General features: G+C 40.7%; 1 protein-coding gene across 1 annotated transcript in view; it reads right to left on the bottom strand.

The window, feature by feature from the left end:
• The window catches only part of LOC124803706 (protein dopey-1 homolog), a 370000-nt gene that overhangs the window by 111003 nt on the left and 242184 nt on the right, over positions 1 to 16813 (bottom strand). The window contains exons 23-25 of the mRNA XM_047264693.1: positions 15395 to 15532; positions 9647 to 9880; positions 351 to 477 (exon numbers count right to left, since the gene is read on the bottom strand). Of these exons, the coding sequence (XP_047120649.1) occupies positions 351 to 477; positions 9647 to 9880; positions 15395 to 15532 (499 nt within the window). The remainder of the gene's footprint in view (positions 1 to 350; positions 478 to 9646; positions 9881 to 15394; positions 15533 to 16813) is intronic.

The raw sequence follows: 16813 nt of genomic DNA, 5'->3' as shown, positions 1-16813 counted from the left end.
TCCCAGAATGTATACACCCAGGATTTGTAGTTTCCGAAATAACAGGCAACAAGATTTTTTTAAACTGTGCAGTCATCATGTTGCCGCATGCGTTTTATACACTGAAAATTAAAGTAAATTATGACAGCCTTTCCACAATTACTGACTATGTTTGAAGTCTGTCACAAATCCATACCTTCTGCATCCTAATACACATACAATGTATCCATATACAATGAAGACAGCCACAAAGGTTTCAGAAATGAAATTCCATAAAACAAAATTTTCATGGTGGAACGAGAAAGATCCCCACTCAAGCTTGGAAGTACCAAAAGTATTATGGAAAACAGTGCTGATCAAAACTAACTTACCAGAGGAATCCTTTTCCTTTCCATCAGGCATACTTTCCAGCTCCTCTTCTTTGACAGCCATGTTGCGACGTAGCCAAGTTGTTTGCTCCAGACAAGCTCCTGCTATCTGAGCACATGACTCTATAAGCTGTGCACAAAGATAAAAAAAATATAATAACTGTAAGACATGTATGGAACACTTATTAACCCAATACTGAAGCTTGAACATAACAAAAGTTTTACCAAGAATCTGAATCTGATTTCACAATTGTCTGAATTTTTCACCAGGTATTCAGGGTAAATCTTTGAAGCTGAAGGTGAGGCAATACCAGACCATGTAGAAGATGGTTATGTAAAACAAATTAAAAAAAGAGACATTATTTATACACTGACAAATATTTATAAAGCATATGGTTACATGACCAACTCAATTTACCGAGTTAATCACTGCCCACAAAACTTACAATGAAAATATAAAAGAAAACAAATTTCATTAAGAAGTTAATAATACTGGTGATATAAAGCAACATTTCACAGCACACACATATCAATTCCAAACTATATTCTTGTTTCATAATCAAATCATTCTAGACCTCCTTTTGAATGCACCTGCATCTGATACCTACTTCCCATCTTAATTAGGATAAATTTACATTATGTTCATTCAGCACATCCCCCTCTTCCTCAAGAAACTTTTCATATTACTGAATCTTATGTAAACTAATGGAAAATTCAAGATGGTACAAACATATCTACAGAAGGAAAGATCACTATGCAGTGAAAAGAGGAGATTTGGCAACAGAAAAGCATGTAAAACAGCAAAGTACTGACTGAAATTTCAGACCACTATCTTTGTAAGGGAGCTCCAACTCGGTGAGTGGAGGTAATGAGGAAAATGTGTGGAGCTGTGTGGCTGAGCAACAGCATGGATGGAGGTTAGGCAGGATTACAGATGTAAAAATTACTTCAAACAGACAAAAAACTGAATCATGAAGGCAATAGACTACTTAGCAACAAATAGATCCAAACTTTGCAGATCAGTTAACAAAGATGAGGGTTTAGGTGACAGCACCAATGAATATAGGTGTTACGAGAAATTTTAAGAAGGTAGGGAAACATTTCTCCTTAGGAAAAGTGGCAGGATACAGTAACAGGTGGACAACACAAGAGGAAGATAGGCAATGGAGACAGTACAACATAATAACAAGTCCAGTGAGCGAACAAAGATTGAATGTTAAGGCATAGCGAATTCAGAGCCAAGACAACAATGAGTAGTGAGACCAGTACTGTGGCACAGAGATGCACAACTGATTGTGGAGCTGCTGTGCTGCCAGCTTTAAAGGGAAGCCCTGGGTGCAAATAGGCTGGCCCGGTGTGTGTGTGTGTGTGTGTGTGTGTGTGTGTGTGTGAGTGTGTGTGTGTGTGTGTTGCAGCTGCACTCACAGTGGCAAACGCATTACCCACAGGTGCAACCATGTTGCCTAGCAGTTGTAATCAATGTCCAGAAGTCCTTCAAACTCACTGGGCTGAGATACCAAATTCCTTCCCCTTGAAATGGGCACATAGGGCCAGAAGTGACCTGCACAAAGCTGTTGGAGGCCAATAGGTGACTCAAGTTGAGGCCTGGCATAGAAGCCCGCAGGCAGAAAGGAAAAGCTGGGGTGCCTGGTTACATGCAAGGGTCCAGCGGCATAGTTAATGATGGTGTGGGTGATGATGGCTCAGAGGGTGGAGGCGAAGGCCCAAGAATGGAAGTTGTAAAAGTGTGGGTGTGGGAACAGCTTAGGTGGGTGTTCCAGGACTGACCTGTGTCAGCAGCGGTGGTAAAGCTGGTAGGCTTGGATGGAGCTGGTTAGCATGTTGATGCTCTAAACTTATCAGAGTGTCCACCATTGTACGGCACCGCCCTTGGATGGCAACCACCACGACCACCATCTATGAAGATCACCCCATATGAGTGTGCTCACGTAACTGAGCACGGCAGAAAGCACCTGCCGTTGTGGATCCAAGCCCCTGTGGCCTGTGGGCCCAGGGGTTTGAGGACAAAATGTGGCTTCTGCCCAAGAAGGAGCTCTGCTGAGCTATGGTCATGGCAGGACTGGTACTATCCTTGATGTCACTGGAGATGTAGAACTGTTCAAAAGCTGCAACGAATTGGGGTCTACTGTCTGACACTGTGGGGCAGCGAATCCTCTGTCTAGAATTTGGACAAGAGAATTGAGAGTGGCATCGGTGGTGGTGGGCACCATGCTGACAACATATGGGTGGTTAGAATGATGACATATAGGTAGTTATAATAAGTGTCCACAATAATGAGCCACACAGGAGTCAACTAAGTCCAGATGAATGCTGTCCAAGAGGTGATGGGGGGGGGGGGGGGGACCAGGGGGCAAGAGACTGAGATGGAGCAGGTTGGTGCTGGGAACAAGTGGGATGTCTGAGCACACAGGTCTTCATATCTCTGTTAGTCCCGGCCAGTACACTTGTCACCTTGCAAGGGTTTTCATCTGCAACATACGCAAACACCCTTGATGGAGTAGTTGCAGAACCTGGGGGGACACATTAGGTGGGATGATGACACACTGGGTAGCCGCTCCGTGTTATGCAGGAGAACATCATCAGAGACAACTGACAAACAGTGGAAGAGGTGAGCCCAGGCCCAAAGTTCTGGATCAGCAGACATGGAAAAAGAAGTGCGCCACCCATGGAGCACATAGTGTATGACATGCTGCAAGACAGGCTCGCTTTGCAGCTGTGTAGGTAGCTGTAATGGGAAACCCATCCCAGGAGTGCAATCTAGATGAAAACAGGATATTTTCTGTTGGTCAAATGATGGTTTGCACCCCACAAGCAGAGGAGAAAGGACAGCCGCATTTGTGTGTTGTGCAGTGGGCTCATATTTAATGTCATAAATGTAAGACATGAGGAAGAGCACCCAGCACTGGAGTCATCATGCAGTCTGCTCTAGAAGCCGAGAGTGAGGCCCAGAAAGAGCTATTAGAGGCTTGTGATTCATAATGAGGGTGAACTTGGTTCCAAATAAGTAAACATGGAGGTTCTTAATGACACTCCAGATGTGTGAAAGCATGCTCACAGGCAGCTGTCCACCTGTACTGAATGCCCTTCTTCACAGCTGGCTGAGGAGATGCACAATTTGAGCCTCTTGTGGAAGGAAATGATAATTCACCTTTCCCAAAAAATTCTGCAGCTCCTGTAAGTTTTGGGGCAGAGTAGATAAGTAATGTCAGAAATGTTGCAGTCAGGGGAGTGGATCCTGTCTTTTTTGAACAAATGATCAAAGTATTCCACTTGCTCCTGAAAAAACTGACATCTTGTGCCCTGCATAACGTAACATAGTACAGGGAGTGCGGAGGTTGTGCAGGTGGTCCTCATGTATAGTGCTAGTGGCAATTAAGTCATCAAGATAGATAGTAGAAGCAGGAATGGACAACGTTAACTGTTCCAGATACCTCCAGAAAATCGTCAGAACTGAAGAAATCCCAAAGGGCAAGCGCCTATATTTGTATAAGGCGAAGGTGATGTTGACAACTATAGTGCACTGTGATTCCTCATCCAGGTGGATTTGCAAATATGCAACAACAAGGTCTATCTCAGAAAAATATTCACCTCCAATAAGCTTTATGCAGAGATTCTCTGGATGCAGGATTTCGTATGAATCCATTTGTGCCTGGGGATTGACTGTTGATTTAAAATTGCCACACAGCCGGAGAGAGCTGTTGGGTTTCTTGGTCATTACCAGGGGTGTGGCCCAAGCACTAATTTTGACAAGTTAAATTACCCAGCTTGTGGAGTCAATCAAAGATGACTTGAACCTCATCACTGATGATTGGAAATCCAAACAGCAAAAAGGCATCAACTGTTGCTCACTGAGTGACCATCGACGACAAACAGAGTTAAAAGGCATATGGCCGGTTTGTAAGTAGTGGTGGCTGAATTGACCCTGGAGAGGTATTGAACTGTCACCATAGGAACCAACATATGAACAGGTGGGGCTAAGTCAGGGGAACCAAAGTGAGCATACATTTAGAGGTTAATTAAAGAAACAGTAGTTCCTGTGTCCACCAGGAACAGGAAGTGAACACTCTTGTTTGTAGTCATGAGGTTGATAAACAAAGCAGTTGTGGAAGGAGTGCCCTGAGAAACAACTGCCCAAAATTCATACCCCATCCCGTGATGCACATGTTCTTGTCAAAAGGGGGTGGGGGAGGGAGGGGGGGGGGGGGCTGGCTGTCGCATCTGACTGTCCTGATAGTTGAGGACAGACAGTAATGTGGAAATGTCCATCTTTTCCAAAGTGAGTACAGTGTGCCCAGTGATCTGGACAGCCCACACGCCGATGTGCTGTGAAGCAATCAGGACATGGCATGTGACACAACTACTTAAATCGATGGGGTGTTACAACCTCCTCCGCAAAGGCCATGAAGACCTGCAAAATTGATGAATCATGATGCCGCCAGCAGGAAACAGACTTGTGAGAATTCCGCCCCCAAGGCAATCACTGGACCACTGTCCCCTGGGTTCAAGCCATGAGGCATTAGTTTGGTGCCTTTGTGATCTCAGTAGAGTGTGCGATTTTCAAAATATCGTCTAAGGAAGTGAGTCCAGTTTGAGGGCTACAGTGTGAAATTCCAGACTGGGACCCAATTGGATCACATCTTGGACCAGAGAATCTGGGTATGAAGTTTTGCAAGCTGGGTTTGTACAAGTGAAATTGCAACATCAACTCAACTCTTCCAAATCCATCACCCATGATTGGTACGACTGACCATGGTGCTTATGGTATTGATGGAACTCGAGGTCTGATATAACCACATTGAATCATACTGAATAATAATTGGAGAGCAATGAACATATTTCCTCAAACATGAGTGCAACCGGGTTTGAACACGGAGCCAACTTCTTTAGCAAGAAATACGTCCCCGAGGAAGCCCAAGAAAGGAAGGGCAACTGTTGGAGGGCACCATCCAAACCGAAAAGCAACTAAGTGCTGTTTCAGCCACTGCAAATACGTGTCCCAATCATCCTTTGTGTAGTCAAATGGTGGAAATGCATGGACGGCACGTCACCCAGGAAGTGATGACAGCCGGGATGTGTTGGGAACCCCGAATCTGTAAGTGATCAAACAAAAGTTGAAATTGTTGTTGGAATTGCTGTTGCTATTCCATGAGCTGCACGAGTTTGGTGTCCATGGAAAACCACTAACCTTTTTACCTTACCATCAATTATAGTAACCAGAATCAGACATAACATGGAATGACTCAAGAACCAGCAGAGGTAGCCTGACTAGCCGAGAGCATTTACTGTAAGCCACCAGAGAGTAACAGGTGGGCAACATGAGAGAAATGCAAACAACACAGATGGCAGAAGAGAATAACAACTCAAGTGAGCACACCAAGATTGAAAACTAAGGTGCAGCAAATTCAGAATGAAGCCAACAATGTGAAGTTACATCAACCCTGTAGCGAAGAGAAATAACTGACTGCAGAGCTGCTGGTGTGCCAGCTTTAAAGGGAAGCCACAGATGTCAGTATACTGGCATGGTGGGCGTGTCTTACGGCAGCACTAGCAGTGGCAACAGCAATAACAGCAGACGCAGCCACAGCTGCGCCACTTAGCAGCAAGCCTTCAAACTAGCTTCGCTGGTATAGGGTGTATACATGGACGAAGAAAAAAAATTCCCGGATTTTTCCAGGATTTCCTGGTTAAAAATACACTTTCTCTCCTTTTTCTCTGTTAAGGAACAGTATACTTTTCCTCGGGACTGTAAAACTTATGTGGTTTTATACAAAGACGTAGAATTTCCCAAAACTATAGAAAACGAAACTCAGGGGGAAAAAAACACGTTTTGGAAAGATATCTGATGTGCAGCAACATGTACACTGCATATTTTCGTATTACGAAAGTATAAATTAGAATTCCATCAAACACCACCTGTTACTTTCCGAAGGATTGAAATCGAGATTACGATGCGCTTTTGTAAGCCAGTCATAGCTCATGTCAAGCGATCTCACCAGCCGATGACAGCGGATATTCAAAGCATAGGACACGTAATGTAGTCCGCCAATAGCAACATCATTGTTAAGTAGCGCAAACACACAAATAGGAAAAGGTAATGGTTTAAATTAATATACACAGTGTTGCTACAACAAAAGAAAAGCTTTTACGTATAATATTGGTCTCTAATAAGTTACAAGAGAAGCTAAGCTTTCACACATAATGTCACTCTTTTTTGCACGTGTTACACTTTAGTATACATCACACAAATGCGCCAGTAAAATTTTTAACTCGACATAAATGTCTGATCTTCTGGGCTCTAAAATATTCTAAATGGTCATCCTCAAAGATTTGATTTTTGAATGGGAGTGAAACGCTCTGTGATTTAAGAAACTCATCGGACATTTGCGCACAGAGTTCATCTTGTGTAAAACGAAATTTACTTTACTTGAAAGTAATGCTTTTCAAACAACCACTTGGAATATTTTCCCGTGACCTGTTAGAAATAGAATCGTTTCAGCAGTTGCATCAGATGACAGGCATCACCACGCTTGCACAGCTACGATGACGCAAGAAGCCCGCACGTTCGTACGTGTAAAACATTAGAAGATCTTACATTATGTCATAAAAGAAACAAGACATTAGAGGATATTCCAAGAGCATGGGAATTTTGTGAACCATACTAAAATGCATAATCTGGCTTAAATGTTCATTTGTATGTCCAGATTCAGATGTAAATTTTCTTGGAGTACCAGTACCATATTATCTCATGTTTGGTTCTTTATTATGGCATAATAACCATACGTGCTAAAGATGAAAATGTGAACTTGAAATGCAGCGAGCAGTTGAAACTAGCCAATTGTGTGGAATTAAACACTTCACTTCAAATAAATCGACTGCCTCAGCAGAAAAGATTAATAAAAGTCAAATTTCTTTAACAAATCGACAAAAATAACTTCATTGTTCTGCAAGGTGATTAATGCTTGACTGTCAGAAAGGTGGAAACAAAATAAAATTTGAAACTAATAACACGTTTTAGCCTTCAATAAGTATGTGAATGTATTTTAATTCACTTGATGGCTCCTGGCCACAGAAATCCGATTTGTTTTCATTTAACATGAGAGCAATAAACAAAGAGGAAACAGCAAAATCACTGAACATAAACACAGGTCACGTGGAGACTACCACCTACCCACTACAACTCAGACTGCACTGTGCATCAGGCCCGGATCTACGATATTTCCGAACCGGGGCAATGTTAGGTAATGGCGCACCCCCTCCCTTGAGTGTTTGAGGTAGGTGCCAGAAATTTGAAAATATTGGACTTTTCAAAATATCTTCATTTTGTAGCACACGTCTTTCTAAAGAGTCTGATACATGAAACAAATATGTTTGAAGGAACGTAAGACATGTTATTTGATCTTAAGTGTGCGAAGTACAGTGCCACGCCTCTTCACACAGGATTCTTCCATCGCACATCTCTGTATTTCGCTCTGTGGAATTCAAACGTGTAATATTTTGTAATGGGTGCCATCGAACTATATTCAGGGCAGTGGAAATTAAAATGACCTGTGGTGCCTCTCCTACTTACAGTCGGCCAGTTTGACATCCTGTCCCTCTTTAAAAAAAAATCTTGCAATTAATACTGGCAGAACCGGCAGAACAAGAACTCTTCAGAAAATTTGCAGTCTTTACTGCCTATTAACTTGCTGTTTTGTGTGACATAAAATTAAATATATGATACATAAAATGAGTAAAGACAAGAGACAAGCAAGACAGTATACATTTCTCAATCGTTAAGTCCTAGCTTTTTTTCTCTCTAATCTTGCCACAGCTTTATATGGCCTACTTTCCTTTCTGGGAAAGAATCTATTACCTCGTCAAAGTTCGTCAATCTTTTGCTATATGAAAAAATGAAATGTCGTAGTCAAATACTAGAAAAGCTGTTCCCCTCTCTCCTCCCCGATGAAGGAACATTTGTTCCGAAAGCTAGGAATGTAAATTTTCAGTTCTGTTTTATGTGTATCTATCGGCTGTACTGAGCTGAGGTAAGTACTGGCCAGCCCCTCTATCTCTTTGTTAGTATTTGTAATACAAATAGTACCGAAGACTGGTGTGGTTTCTCGATCTGATTAAGTCTATTTTGTCACTGTCTGAAAAGATAAAACGAAATAGGCCAGCGTAATACTGAAGCAATTGTTACACACACCAAATAAACGCGACTGTTTTGGCATAAATGGTCATTTTTATAACATGACAGAATATAATTCACGAAGTACCAATATTAAATGTCTATTAACTCTACTATAAGCAAAAGGCTTTATGTTAGGAAACAGTTTCACATTTAATTCATGCACACCAGTTTCTCAAGCAAGAGATCAAAAAGTAGTATTACGAAATATTTATATAAGCTTGGAACTGACTTATTCTTCTACAATTTGTGTGATGTCCCCGTTTCTTCTCCCTCCTTGTTCTAACAAACAATCTCGCCATCACCAATTCTGTAGCTATTCCTGCCACTGTCAGAATTTGTTCGCCGATTAACTTCACTACCTCTGCCAGAATCACTAGTTTAGTTATCCCGCCATTATTCTCCAGTTAGGTGTTGTTACATGTTTGTACAACGCATTTTCCGCACTACTCCCAGAATAGAACAGTAGTGGCTGCTAGCTGGGGACTGTATAACTGGCCTTTAGTAGTGTAGCCGTATGGCCAAAAATTTTCTGTCAAAATTTCATTTTCTTGGATACACGGAGAAGACAATTCGTAATCTTTGTTGCCTTTTATTCCTGTTAGTCGTTTATTTCTGCTCTGGCAATCTGAATCAATGGAATTTGCTAATAATTATAACAACGCTGATTATTTGCAAACCCAGTCAACCACATAAACAGAGACTGTCATTCGCCCTTTCGGATTTATTCACTCAGCTTGTATAGGCTCGCCCCCTTTTGTATGCAGGAAAGTTTATTTCTAGATGCAATGGGGATTCTCCTGGCAGACGATGCACGCATTCAAAAATATACTTACGATTCATTCAGAAATCAACTTAGAATTTGAACAAAAATGTCCAAAAATCAACAGGGATGGATTCAAAATCGTATGAGTAATTGATAGACCTATGTGTGCTGGATGCTAGGTGCTTTATGAAACAAGGTCTTTATCCTCAATAATATGAATTGTATGATTCTTTTCTATATTCCAACCACTACTTTAACTGCATTTCTAGAATATGAAAAGAAATACAAGTATTCTACTGAAATCACATAGAGAAATTCAATTCACACTACTAATAAATGACAAACCTTTGCTGTGATGTCTTGCAAATCCCTAAGCTCTTTTTTCTCTGAAAGTGGAGGTGTCTTCTGCACAAACTCGTTCAGTATAGCAAGCATCAAGAACTGAGCTGGTGGTGAGAGTGTTAAGCCATCACGCAGAAGTCCTATTAAAGAACTCCAGCTCTCAGTGAGTTGAGAACCAGAAGTTGTTTGCATATAGCAGTAAAACAACTCCAGAACACTAACTTCTATACAAGCCTCCTATAATAAGAGAAAAATGTATGTAAAGTACTTTGAAATAGAGTATATACACTTATTTTTTCCCGTCCATTATTTTCTTACACAATCACAATTACATACACATCATTTAAAAAAAAAGAGCCCATCATAGTAAAATTTATGTCTTATTGTATTTTTGTCTATATTTAGTGATAGTTCACATGCACATAAATAAAATGTACAAATTAGTTTTAAAATCTGCCAATTTTCAAGACAACTAACTAGTAACAAAGTATATACAATATTAGACACTCTAGTTGACCATCTGTTAGATATGGAATTAAGCACCTCAGCTTCTAACATTTTTCTTCATTGTTCTTAGGTCCACACAAATCTCAACAAATTTTCTGGGGCATATGTACTACATTATTGCTTCATTTACGATTTTATGATGACAGTGGTTTCTGCTCTTCTAGGACTAGTCTGCCTGTACTCCTGTGCTCTGTCAAATGAAGCCCCTTAATTTTACAAGGGAAGGTCAGCTACTAATAGCAAGAAGCAATACGAGTAGAATCGATGCATATGATACGAGTTGACCCAGCAAGATTACCTCTCTGACTTCAGGCAGCAACGCGTAATTTGTCAAACAGTTCCAGAATCATGCTTAGCCATCCCTTTATACACTGGTAGGCATTAAAACTGCAACATCAGAAAGGATAACAAGTGATGAAAGATAACACTATCAAAGACTGGTCACAGCCACCAGCTTTAAGATGCCAGGAATCCAAGCCAGGTGTCCAAAGTATCACCTATATGAACTAGACTAACCATTATCACCATACAACGTGATCGGTCCATATGATGATGACAAATGTAATATGGGACTCCTCCACACATGGATATGTCCACTGTGATGCTATGCATAGAACTGGGACTCAGCTGAAAAGATGACAAAATGCCATTCCTGTTTCCAATTCGGTTATTAGGTATATCGCTATCTCTGCTGCCACATCAAGGCAAGCCACAACAATGGTGCTGAAAGTCCAAGAAGCCATAGCCTTGATACTTGCAAATTACAATACTTGTTAGTAGATATTTCTCCTTTTTACACAAGGCACAATAATCTGCTCAAAATTTACTAATATTCCAATGTGACAGGATGAAAAGTAAAGGAAAGGTGACCTCTCATCGATAACAGATCAATGCATGGACCACAGAAACACATAACAGCATTTGCACTAGCTTTTGAGCAATAGCTCTTTTTCTAAAACAGGTACACACATTAACACACATATACACCCAAATCCACACTCCTGTGGTCACTGCAGAGACTGATTATTGATATTTGATTACGGAAAGCAGATGCCTCCGCAGATAGTGGTGGGAAGCAGATAGGGAAGGATGCAGGGAAGGAGTAGTGGGAAAGAGGCAGGTCTCTGGATAGATGACTCTGCAGCTGCACAAGATGAAAATACTACAGAGGGTAGAGCAAAATGAGATGCAGGAAGAGCAATAGGAGGGGGGGGGGGGGAGTAGGAGGGAGGGGAAAATGGAGGTGGGAAACAGATGAAAAGACAAGAGAGGGAGAGGAGAAAGAAGGGAAAAGGGTTGAAAAGGCAGAAGGAGGTGGAGGGGAGAAGGAGCGTGAGAGGGAATGCTCACATTGAGGGAGGGGGAGGGGGAGGGGAGAAGAGTGGTGAGAGAAGGCAGAGCACGATCTGGATGGAGGAGGAGTAGTCTGAACAGAAGAAGTAGGGAAAAATTAGATAAGGCAGTGGGAACACGTTCATGGAGATTTAGGCCAGTGGGATTGAGAGAGTGCGGGATTTACTGGAGAGACAATTCCCATCTGCATAGAGTAACCAAATGAAGTCAGTTGTGTTGCAGCATGCAGCATGTTCAGCAACTGGATGGCCAAATTTGCGGTTTGGACAGTTTCATGCGAGCAGACAATCTGTTACTTGTCATGTTAACACAGAATGTCATACATGTTCAGCAACTGGATGGTCAAATTTGCGGTTTGGACAGTTTTGGAGTGGCCATTCATGCAAGCAGACAATTTGTTACTTGTCATGTTAACACAGAATGATATGAGGGTGGTTTGAAAAGTTCTCAGAATCACCATGAGAGGTCAGCACTAGCGCAACGAGTTGTTCATGTGATATTCATTGGACTGTTTCCTGCAAACACGTGCCACATCACTGCTCTTGGAAGATAGCTGTGGTGGTGACGTGGCTCATTGTTGTTCCCATGCAGTGATTTGCGAAGATGGGGGAGGGGGGTGGGGGGGGGGAATCGAGATTCAAGCAGTGATCAAGTACTTCGTAAAGACATGTATGAAAGCAAAGGTCATTCATGCTGATTTCCAGAATATGCTGGGGGACTCTCTTCCTTCATATTCAACTGTTGCCAAGAGGACAAATGAATTTAAATTTGGTCGGGAGAGCTTAGATGATGAACCGCATAGTGGTCGGCCAAGATGTGTCACTACTCCAGAAATCATTGCAGAAGTGCACAAAACGGTCATGGAGGACCGCCGACTGAAAGTGCGTGAAATTGCTCACGCTTGCCAGATGTCATCTGAAAGCGTATTTCACATTTCAACTGAAGAATTAGAAATGAAAAAATTATCTGCAAGAGGGGAGCCACGACTCTTGACGCGCACCCACACACATGTGCCATCGCCATGGCAAAATTACACTAACTAAAGTAGAATTGTTGCCACACCTGCCTTATTCACCAGATTTGGCTTTGTCAGGCTTCCATCTCTTCCCAAAACTGAAAATTTTTCTCGGTAGATGAAGATTCACTTCAAACGAAAAATTGATTGCCAGAGTTGACAACTATTTTGCAAGCCTGGAGGAAACTCATTTTCAAGATGGGATCAAGACACTGGAACACCACTGGACCAAGTGCATTAATCTACAAGGAGACTACATTGAAAAACAAAAAAGATTCACTGATGTAAGTACTTTTTTCCCATTCCGTTCTGAGAACTTTTCAAATCACCACCGTATATAACAATTCTGCTTTCACATGTGGGCCTGCTTCTTATTGGGTAGATATTCCAGTGACTGGAATGCTGTAGGAGGTGGTGGATGGGTGTAAGGGACAGGTCTTACACCTAGGATAACCTCAAGGCAATGACCCATGGGGTGCAAGATTTTCAGCAGGATTGGAAAAGAGATGGAAAAGGATATTCTGTAGGTTGGGTCGGTGACAGAACACTACTTTGGGGGATGTGGACAAGATTTTTGGTAGAATGTCCCCTATCTCGGGGTATGACGAGAGGTAGTAAAGCCTTGGTGGAGGATGTGGTTGAGCTTCTCAAGGCCATGGTGATATTGGGTTATAAGATGAGTGCTTGTCGGTGGCTGCTTAATAGATTACTTGCAGCAGGGGGGATATGTCACAAGAGATTTATTTATGGATGAGATGACAGACAATTCCCCCCCCCCCCCCCCCAATACACTCTCTCTCTCTCTCTCTCTCTCTCTCTCTCTCTCTCTCTCTCTCTCTCTCTTTCTCTCTCTCCCCTCCCTCTCTTTTCAACCCCTCTGCCTTCTTTCTTCCCTTCCATTTCATTCTGCCTCTTCATCTTTACCTTTCTCTCTTTTTTCTCCTTTGCTCTTCCTGCATCTCTTTTTGATCTACTCTCTGTACACTCTTTTGTTCCTGCTGCGCAGCCACTGAGTCATCTGTCCAAAAACCTGCCTGTTTCTGTTACCCCATCTTTGCGCCTTCCCTATCCCCTCCCAATCTCTATCAGCTCAGGCAACTGCTTTCAATAACTGAGTATCAATAATCATTCTTCCATGATTTTTAATTGAGAAAAGTGCTATGTAAAAGATGTAGAATGCATTACTGATATCTACTTTGTTAAGCTGCACTGAAATGTTTATCATTTGCATATCCAAGTATCTAGGACACTTCATGCATATTTAACATTTGTTGTATGCCACCTTCGTGGTATTGCCATTTTTAATGTCCAGCAATGCAATACTACGATACAAATAGTGTTGACTGAGGCTGACTTGGTAAACATTCATAGGTATCAGTTTGGACTGCCAGGAGATGTGGTTTCGTTAGACAAAACCTGTACATAAAAAAGGAACAGTTAATTAGTGTCCGTAAAGGTAATGGAACTTGGATCTCATTTGGTAAAAATTCCAGTTCTCACAAGTAAGAGGCAGAGCATTGTTTTTCACATTGAATCAAGATGTATTGGACACCTACTCACTCAATACAGTAGTCCTTTGTGAAATTACTATTGGCAAGTTTCACCTGATACTAATCAAAGAAATAAAAAGTACAACAAATAAAAAGGAAAGAGTGAAAGTGGCTAATCCATCTACATCAATGAAGAAATTCATTTCCAGAGAATGTATTTAGTGTGCTTTCTAAAAACTGAGACACAAAATAAATGCATAAGAGCTAAAATGCTTCTGCCACCCCGCAAACACGGGTGGGGGGATGGGTACAGGTATTTTATTCATTACAGAATTCTAACAAATTTCTAGCAATCTTTGGCTGTGAATCTATTGTAGATTGCCAAGCATTACAGAAAATACTGTTACTTTAGTACTCTGTACGTATCTTGGGGCTTTCTTAGTTGTCATACTTTTCATTGGAAATTATGTTGATTCCTTGGTGTGGTGGCAGTTTCAGCACTGGTCTGTAAGCAATATGGGTGTGAATCTACACAGAATCATGCTTCAATCTTTAATTCTCAATTCACAGTACAGCTCTTATTGCCTCAAAACCTGCAAATTCCCAGGACAACATATACTTTATAGGAAAGACATTGTGAATAACACCTTCAGTTGCTGAATCAAGTAACTTTATTCAGCACCAATTTCAGTCTCCATGACTGTCTTTTGATGCAAAACTTGAAATTCATAACTGTGTGTCAATAGTATACCACTGTTTTCACTGGTTACAAACCATTAGTCAGCTCTCATATACTCAAATCTAATAACCTAACTGTACAACCCACATAAAAGTTGAAATCCATATTTTAATTCTTGGTGGACAAGATTCTTTACACACCTTAGTCAATTTTAGATTAGCTCCAAACTATACAAACCAACCACAAGAAATAATTTTATGATGCACGGAATTCCTGTTTATCTATTTTTATTTGAACCACACACTTGCCCCCCCCCCCCCCTCCCCCCACCCCACATCACCAACATACAACACATAAAATTTCGATAATGTCAAGCTGCGTGCAATTTCCCCATCCTGTTATTGTTCCTATCTTGCTGTCTTAATAGTAAAAACAGTTATGTAGATAAACAATAAAAGGAATGTCACAGCACACAGAATTAATTTGTTAATTGCACTGAGGAAGCAATGGAAGTCCTATAATAATAATGATAATGATAACAGTCAATCTGTGCCATGTACAGAAACAATAGCTAGAATTTCAAGACATGTCACATATATTATAAAACATGGGCTGTTTATAGAATATGCTTTCATGTCTGTATGTTATCAGAAAACTTAGAACATTTACTTTCTGACATCATTACACACACCTAAATATGATCTCACCTTCTTAAATCCTTCAATGGGTGGGGGCTGCTTCACTACCTGGTGTACAGTCTGCACCAATGTATCCATAGGCATAACACGTATCGCTGATATTAGATACACCAGCACTTGCTGGCTTTGGGTTGCCACTGGAACAGCCTTAAAGGATGGAAGAGGTCTATTCAGAATCAGAAAGCACATCACAACTTCTTACACCTGTGTGTCAATACAAGGACATTCAAGTATATTTAAAAAAACTGGATTAGCTTTAAGATAACAAATCAATAAAACTAGGAGGAATTCTTTTCACGCATCAGTATATTTCAACTACGTGAAGTGCAGGGCTACGTGTAAATGTTTTTTCAGAAGCACTTTTAGCCAAAAAGTCTCTTTATTACAGTGAGTTGCTGAAATAAATCTGAAAAAGGAGGGGATAATTATTCTATATTCTGTCCAAGGAGAGTGGATTTTCACATGAGATGAGCACAAAATCAGAGTCAATTATTAGTGGCAAAAATATATATATATAATAAAAAATAAAATAAAAAAAAAATTTTAAAAAAATAAAAAAAATAAAAATAATACCTTGTTGTACACCAAATTCTGCCTGAAACATGCGGGGTGTATTGTTTCTCATCCCCAGTATCACATGAGAGTATATGACTTTCATGATATTTATTCAGGTTGTGCAAACATCTGCATAAATGGGTGCTATGCACAAAGAAAACAAACAAATTTACATTCTTGAAGAATGGCATCACAAAACCACAAAAAGCTGCTGTAATGACTGTTCACATATTGACAATCAGTTTCCAGTCAATCAACCACCTCCATATCATGAATATCAATACATCAGGTTAAAGGAGGATTGCTTGATGCCAGGCATATAATTATTATTAGTTGCAGCATATGTAATATAAGTAACAATGCTGCAACAGATAATAATTATGTGCCTAACATAAAGAAACCGTCCTTTAACATGTTGTGATGATATTCATGACTTGAAAATGGTCGATTGACCAAAACTAGCTGTCAAAAATATTAATACACACTACGGCAGCTTCTGGTGGTTTTGTAATGCCTTTCTTTGGGTACACTGAACTGTGCAGCACAGTTTACTGAAAATTTACATCCCTTTGTGCCAGAAAAATTAAAGTGAATTCTGGGCACAATGATCGTGTTTTTTAATGAAAAATAAATAAATAATAAAAAAAGTCCTCTCACAATCCACCTACTACCAAAACTGAAAACATTCTTACATTAGGAGTGAAAGAAGCAGACGACTGCATTTCCACTCAACAAAGCAATCATCAAGCCTTGCTTATAATTATGGTATTATCTAGAACTTTGCAAACAGATTTGCACAGGTTTTGTGTAGTGTTTTTTACATGGCCTTTATGATTTTCAGTTTCTGTTTGATACAATTTCTGCTAGTTGGAA

This window comes from Schistocerca piceifrons, chromosome 1, assembly GCF_021461385.2.
Source record: "Schistocerca piceifrons isolate TAMUIC-IGC-003096 chromosome 1, iqSchPice1.1, whole genome shotgun sequence".
Lineage (NCBI taxonomy): Eukaryota > Metazoa > Arthropoda > Insecta > Orthoptera > Acrididae > Schistocerca > Schistocerca piceifrons.
Note: the sequence above shows the minus strand (reverse complement) of the source record. Positions and strands in the feature narration are given on the sequence as shown.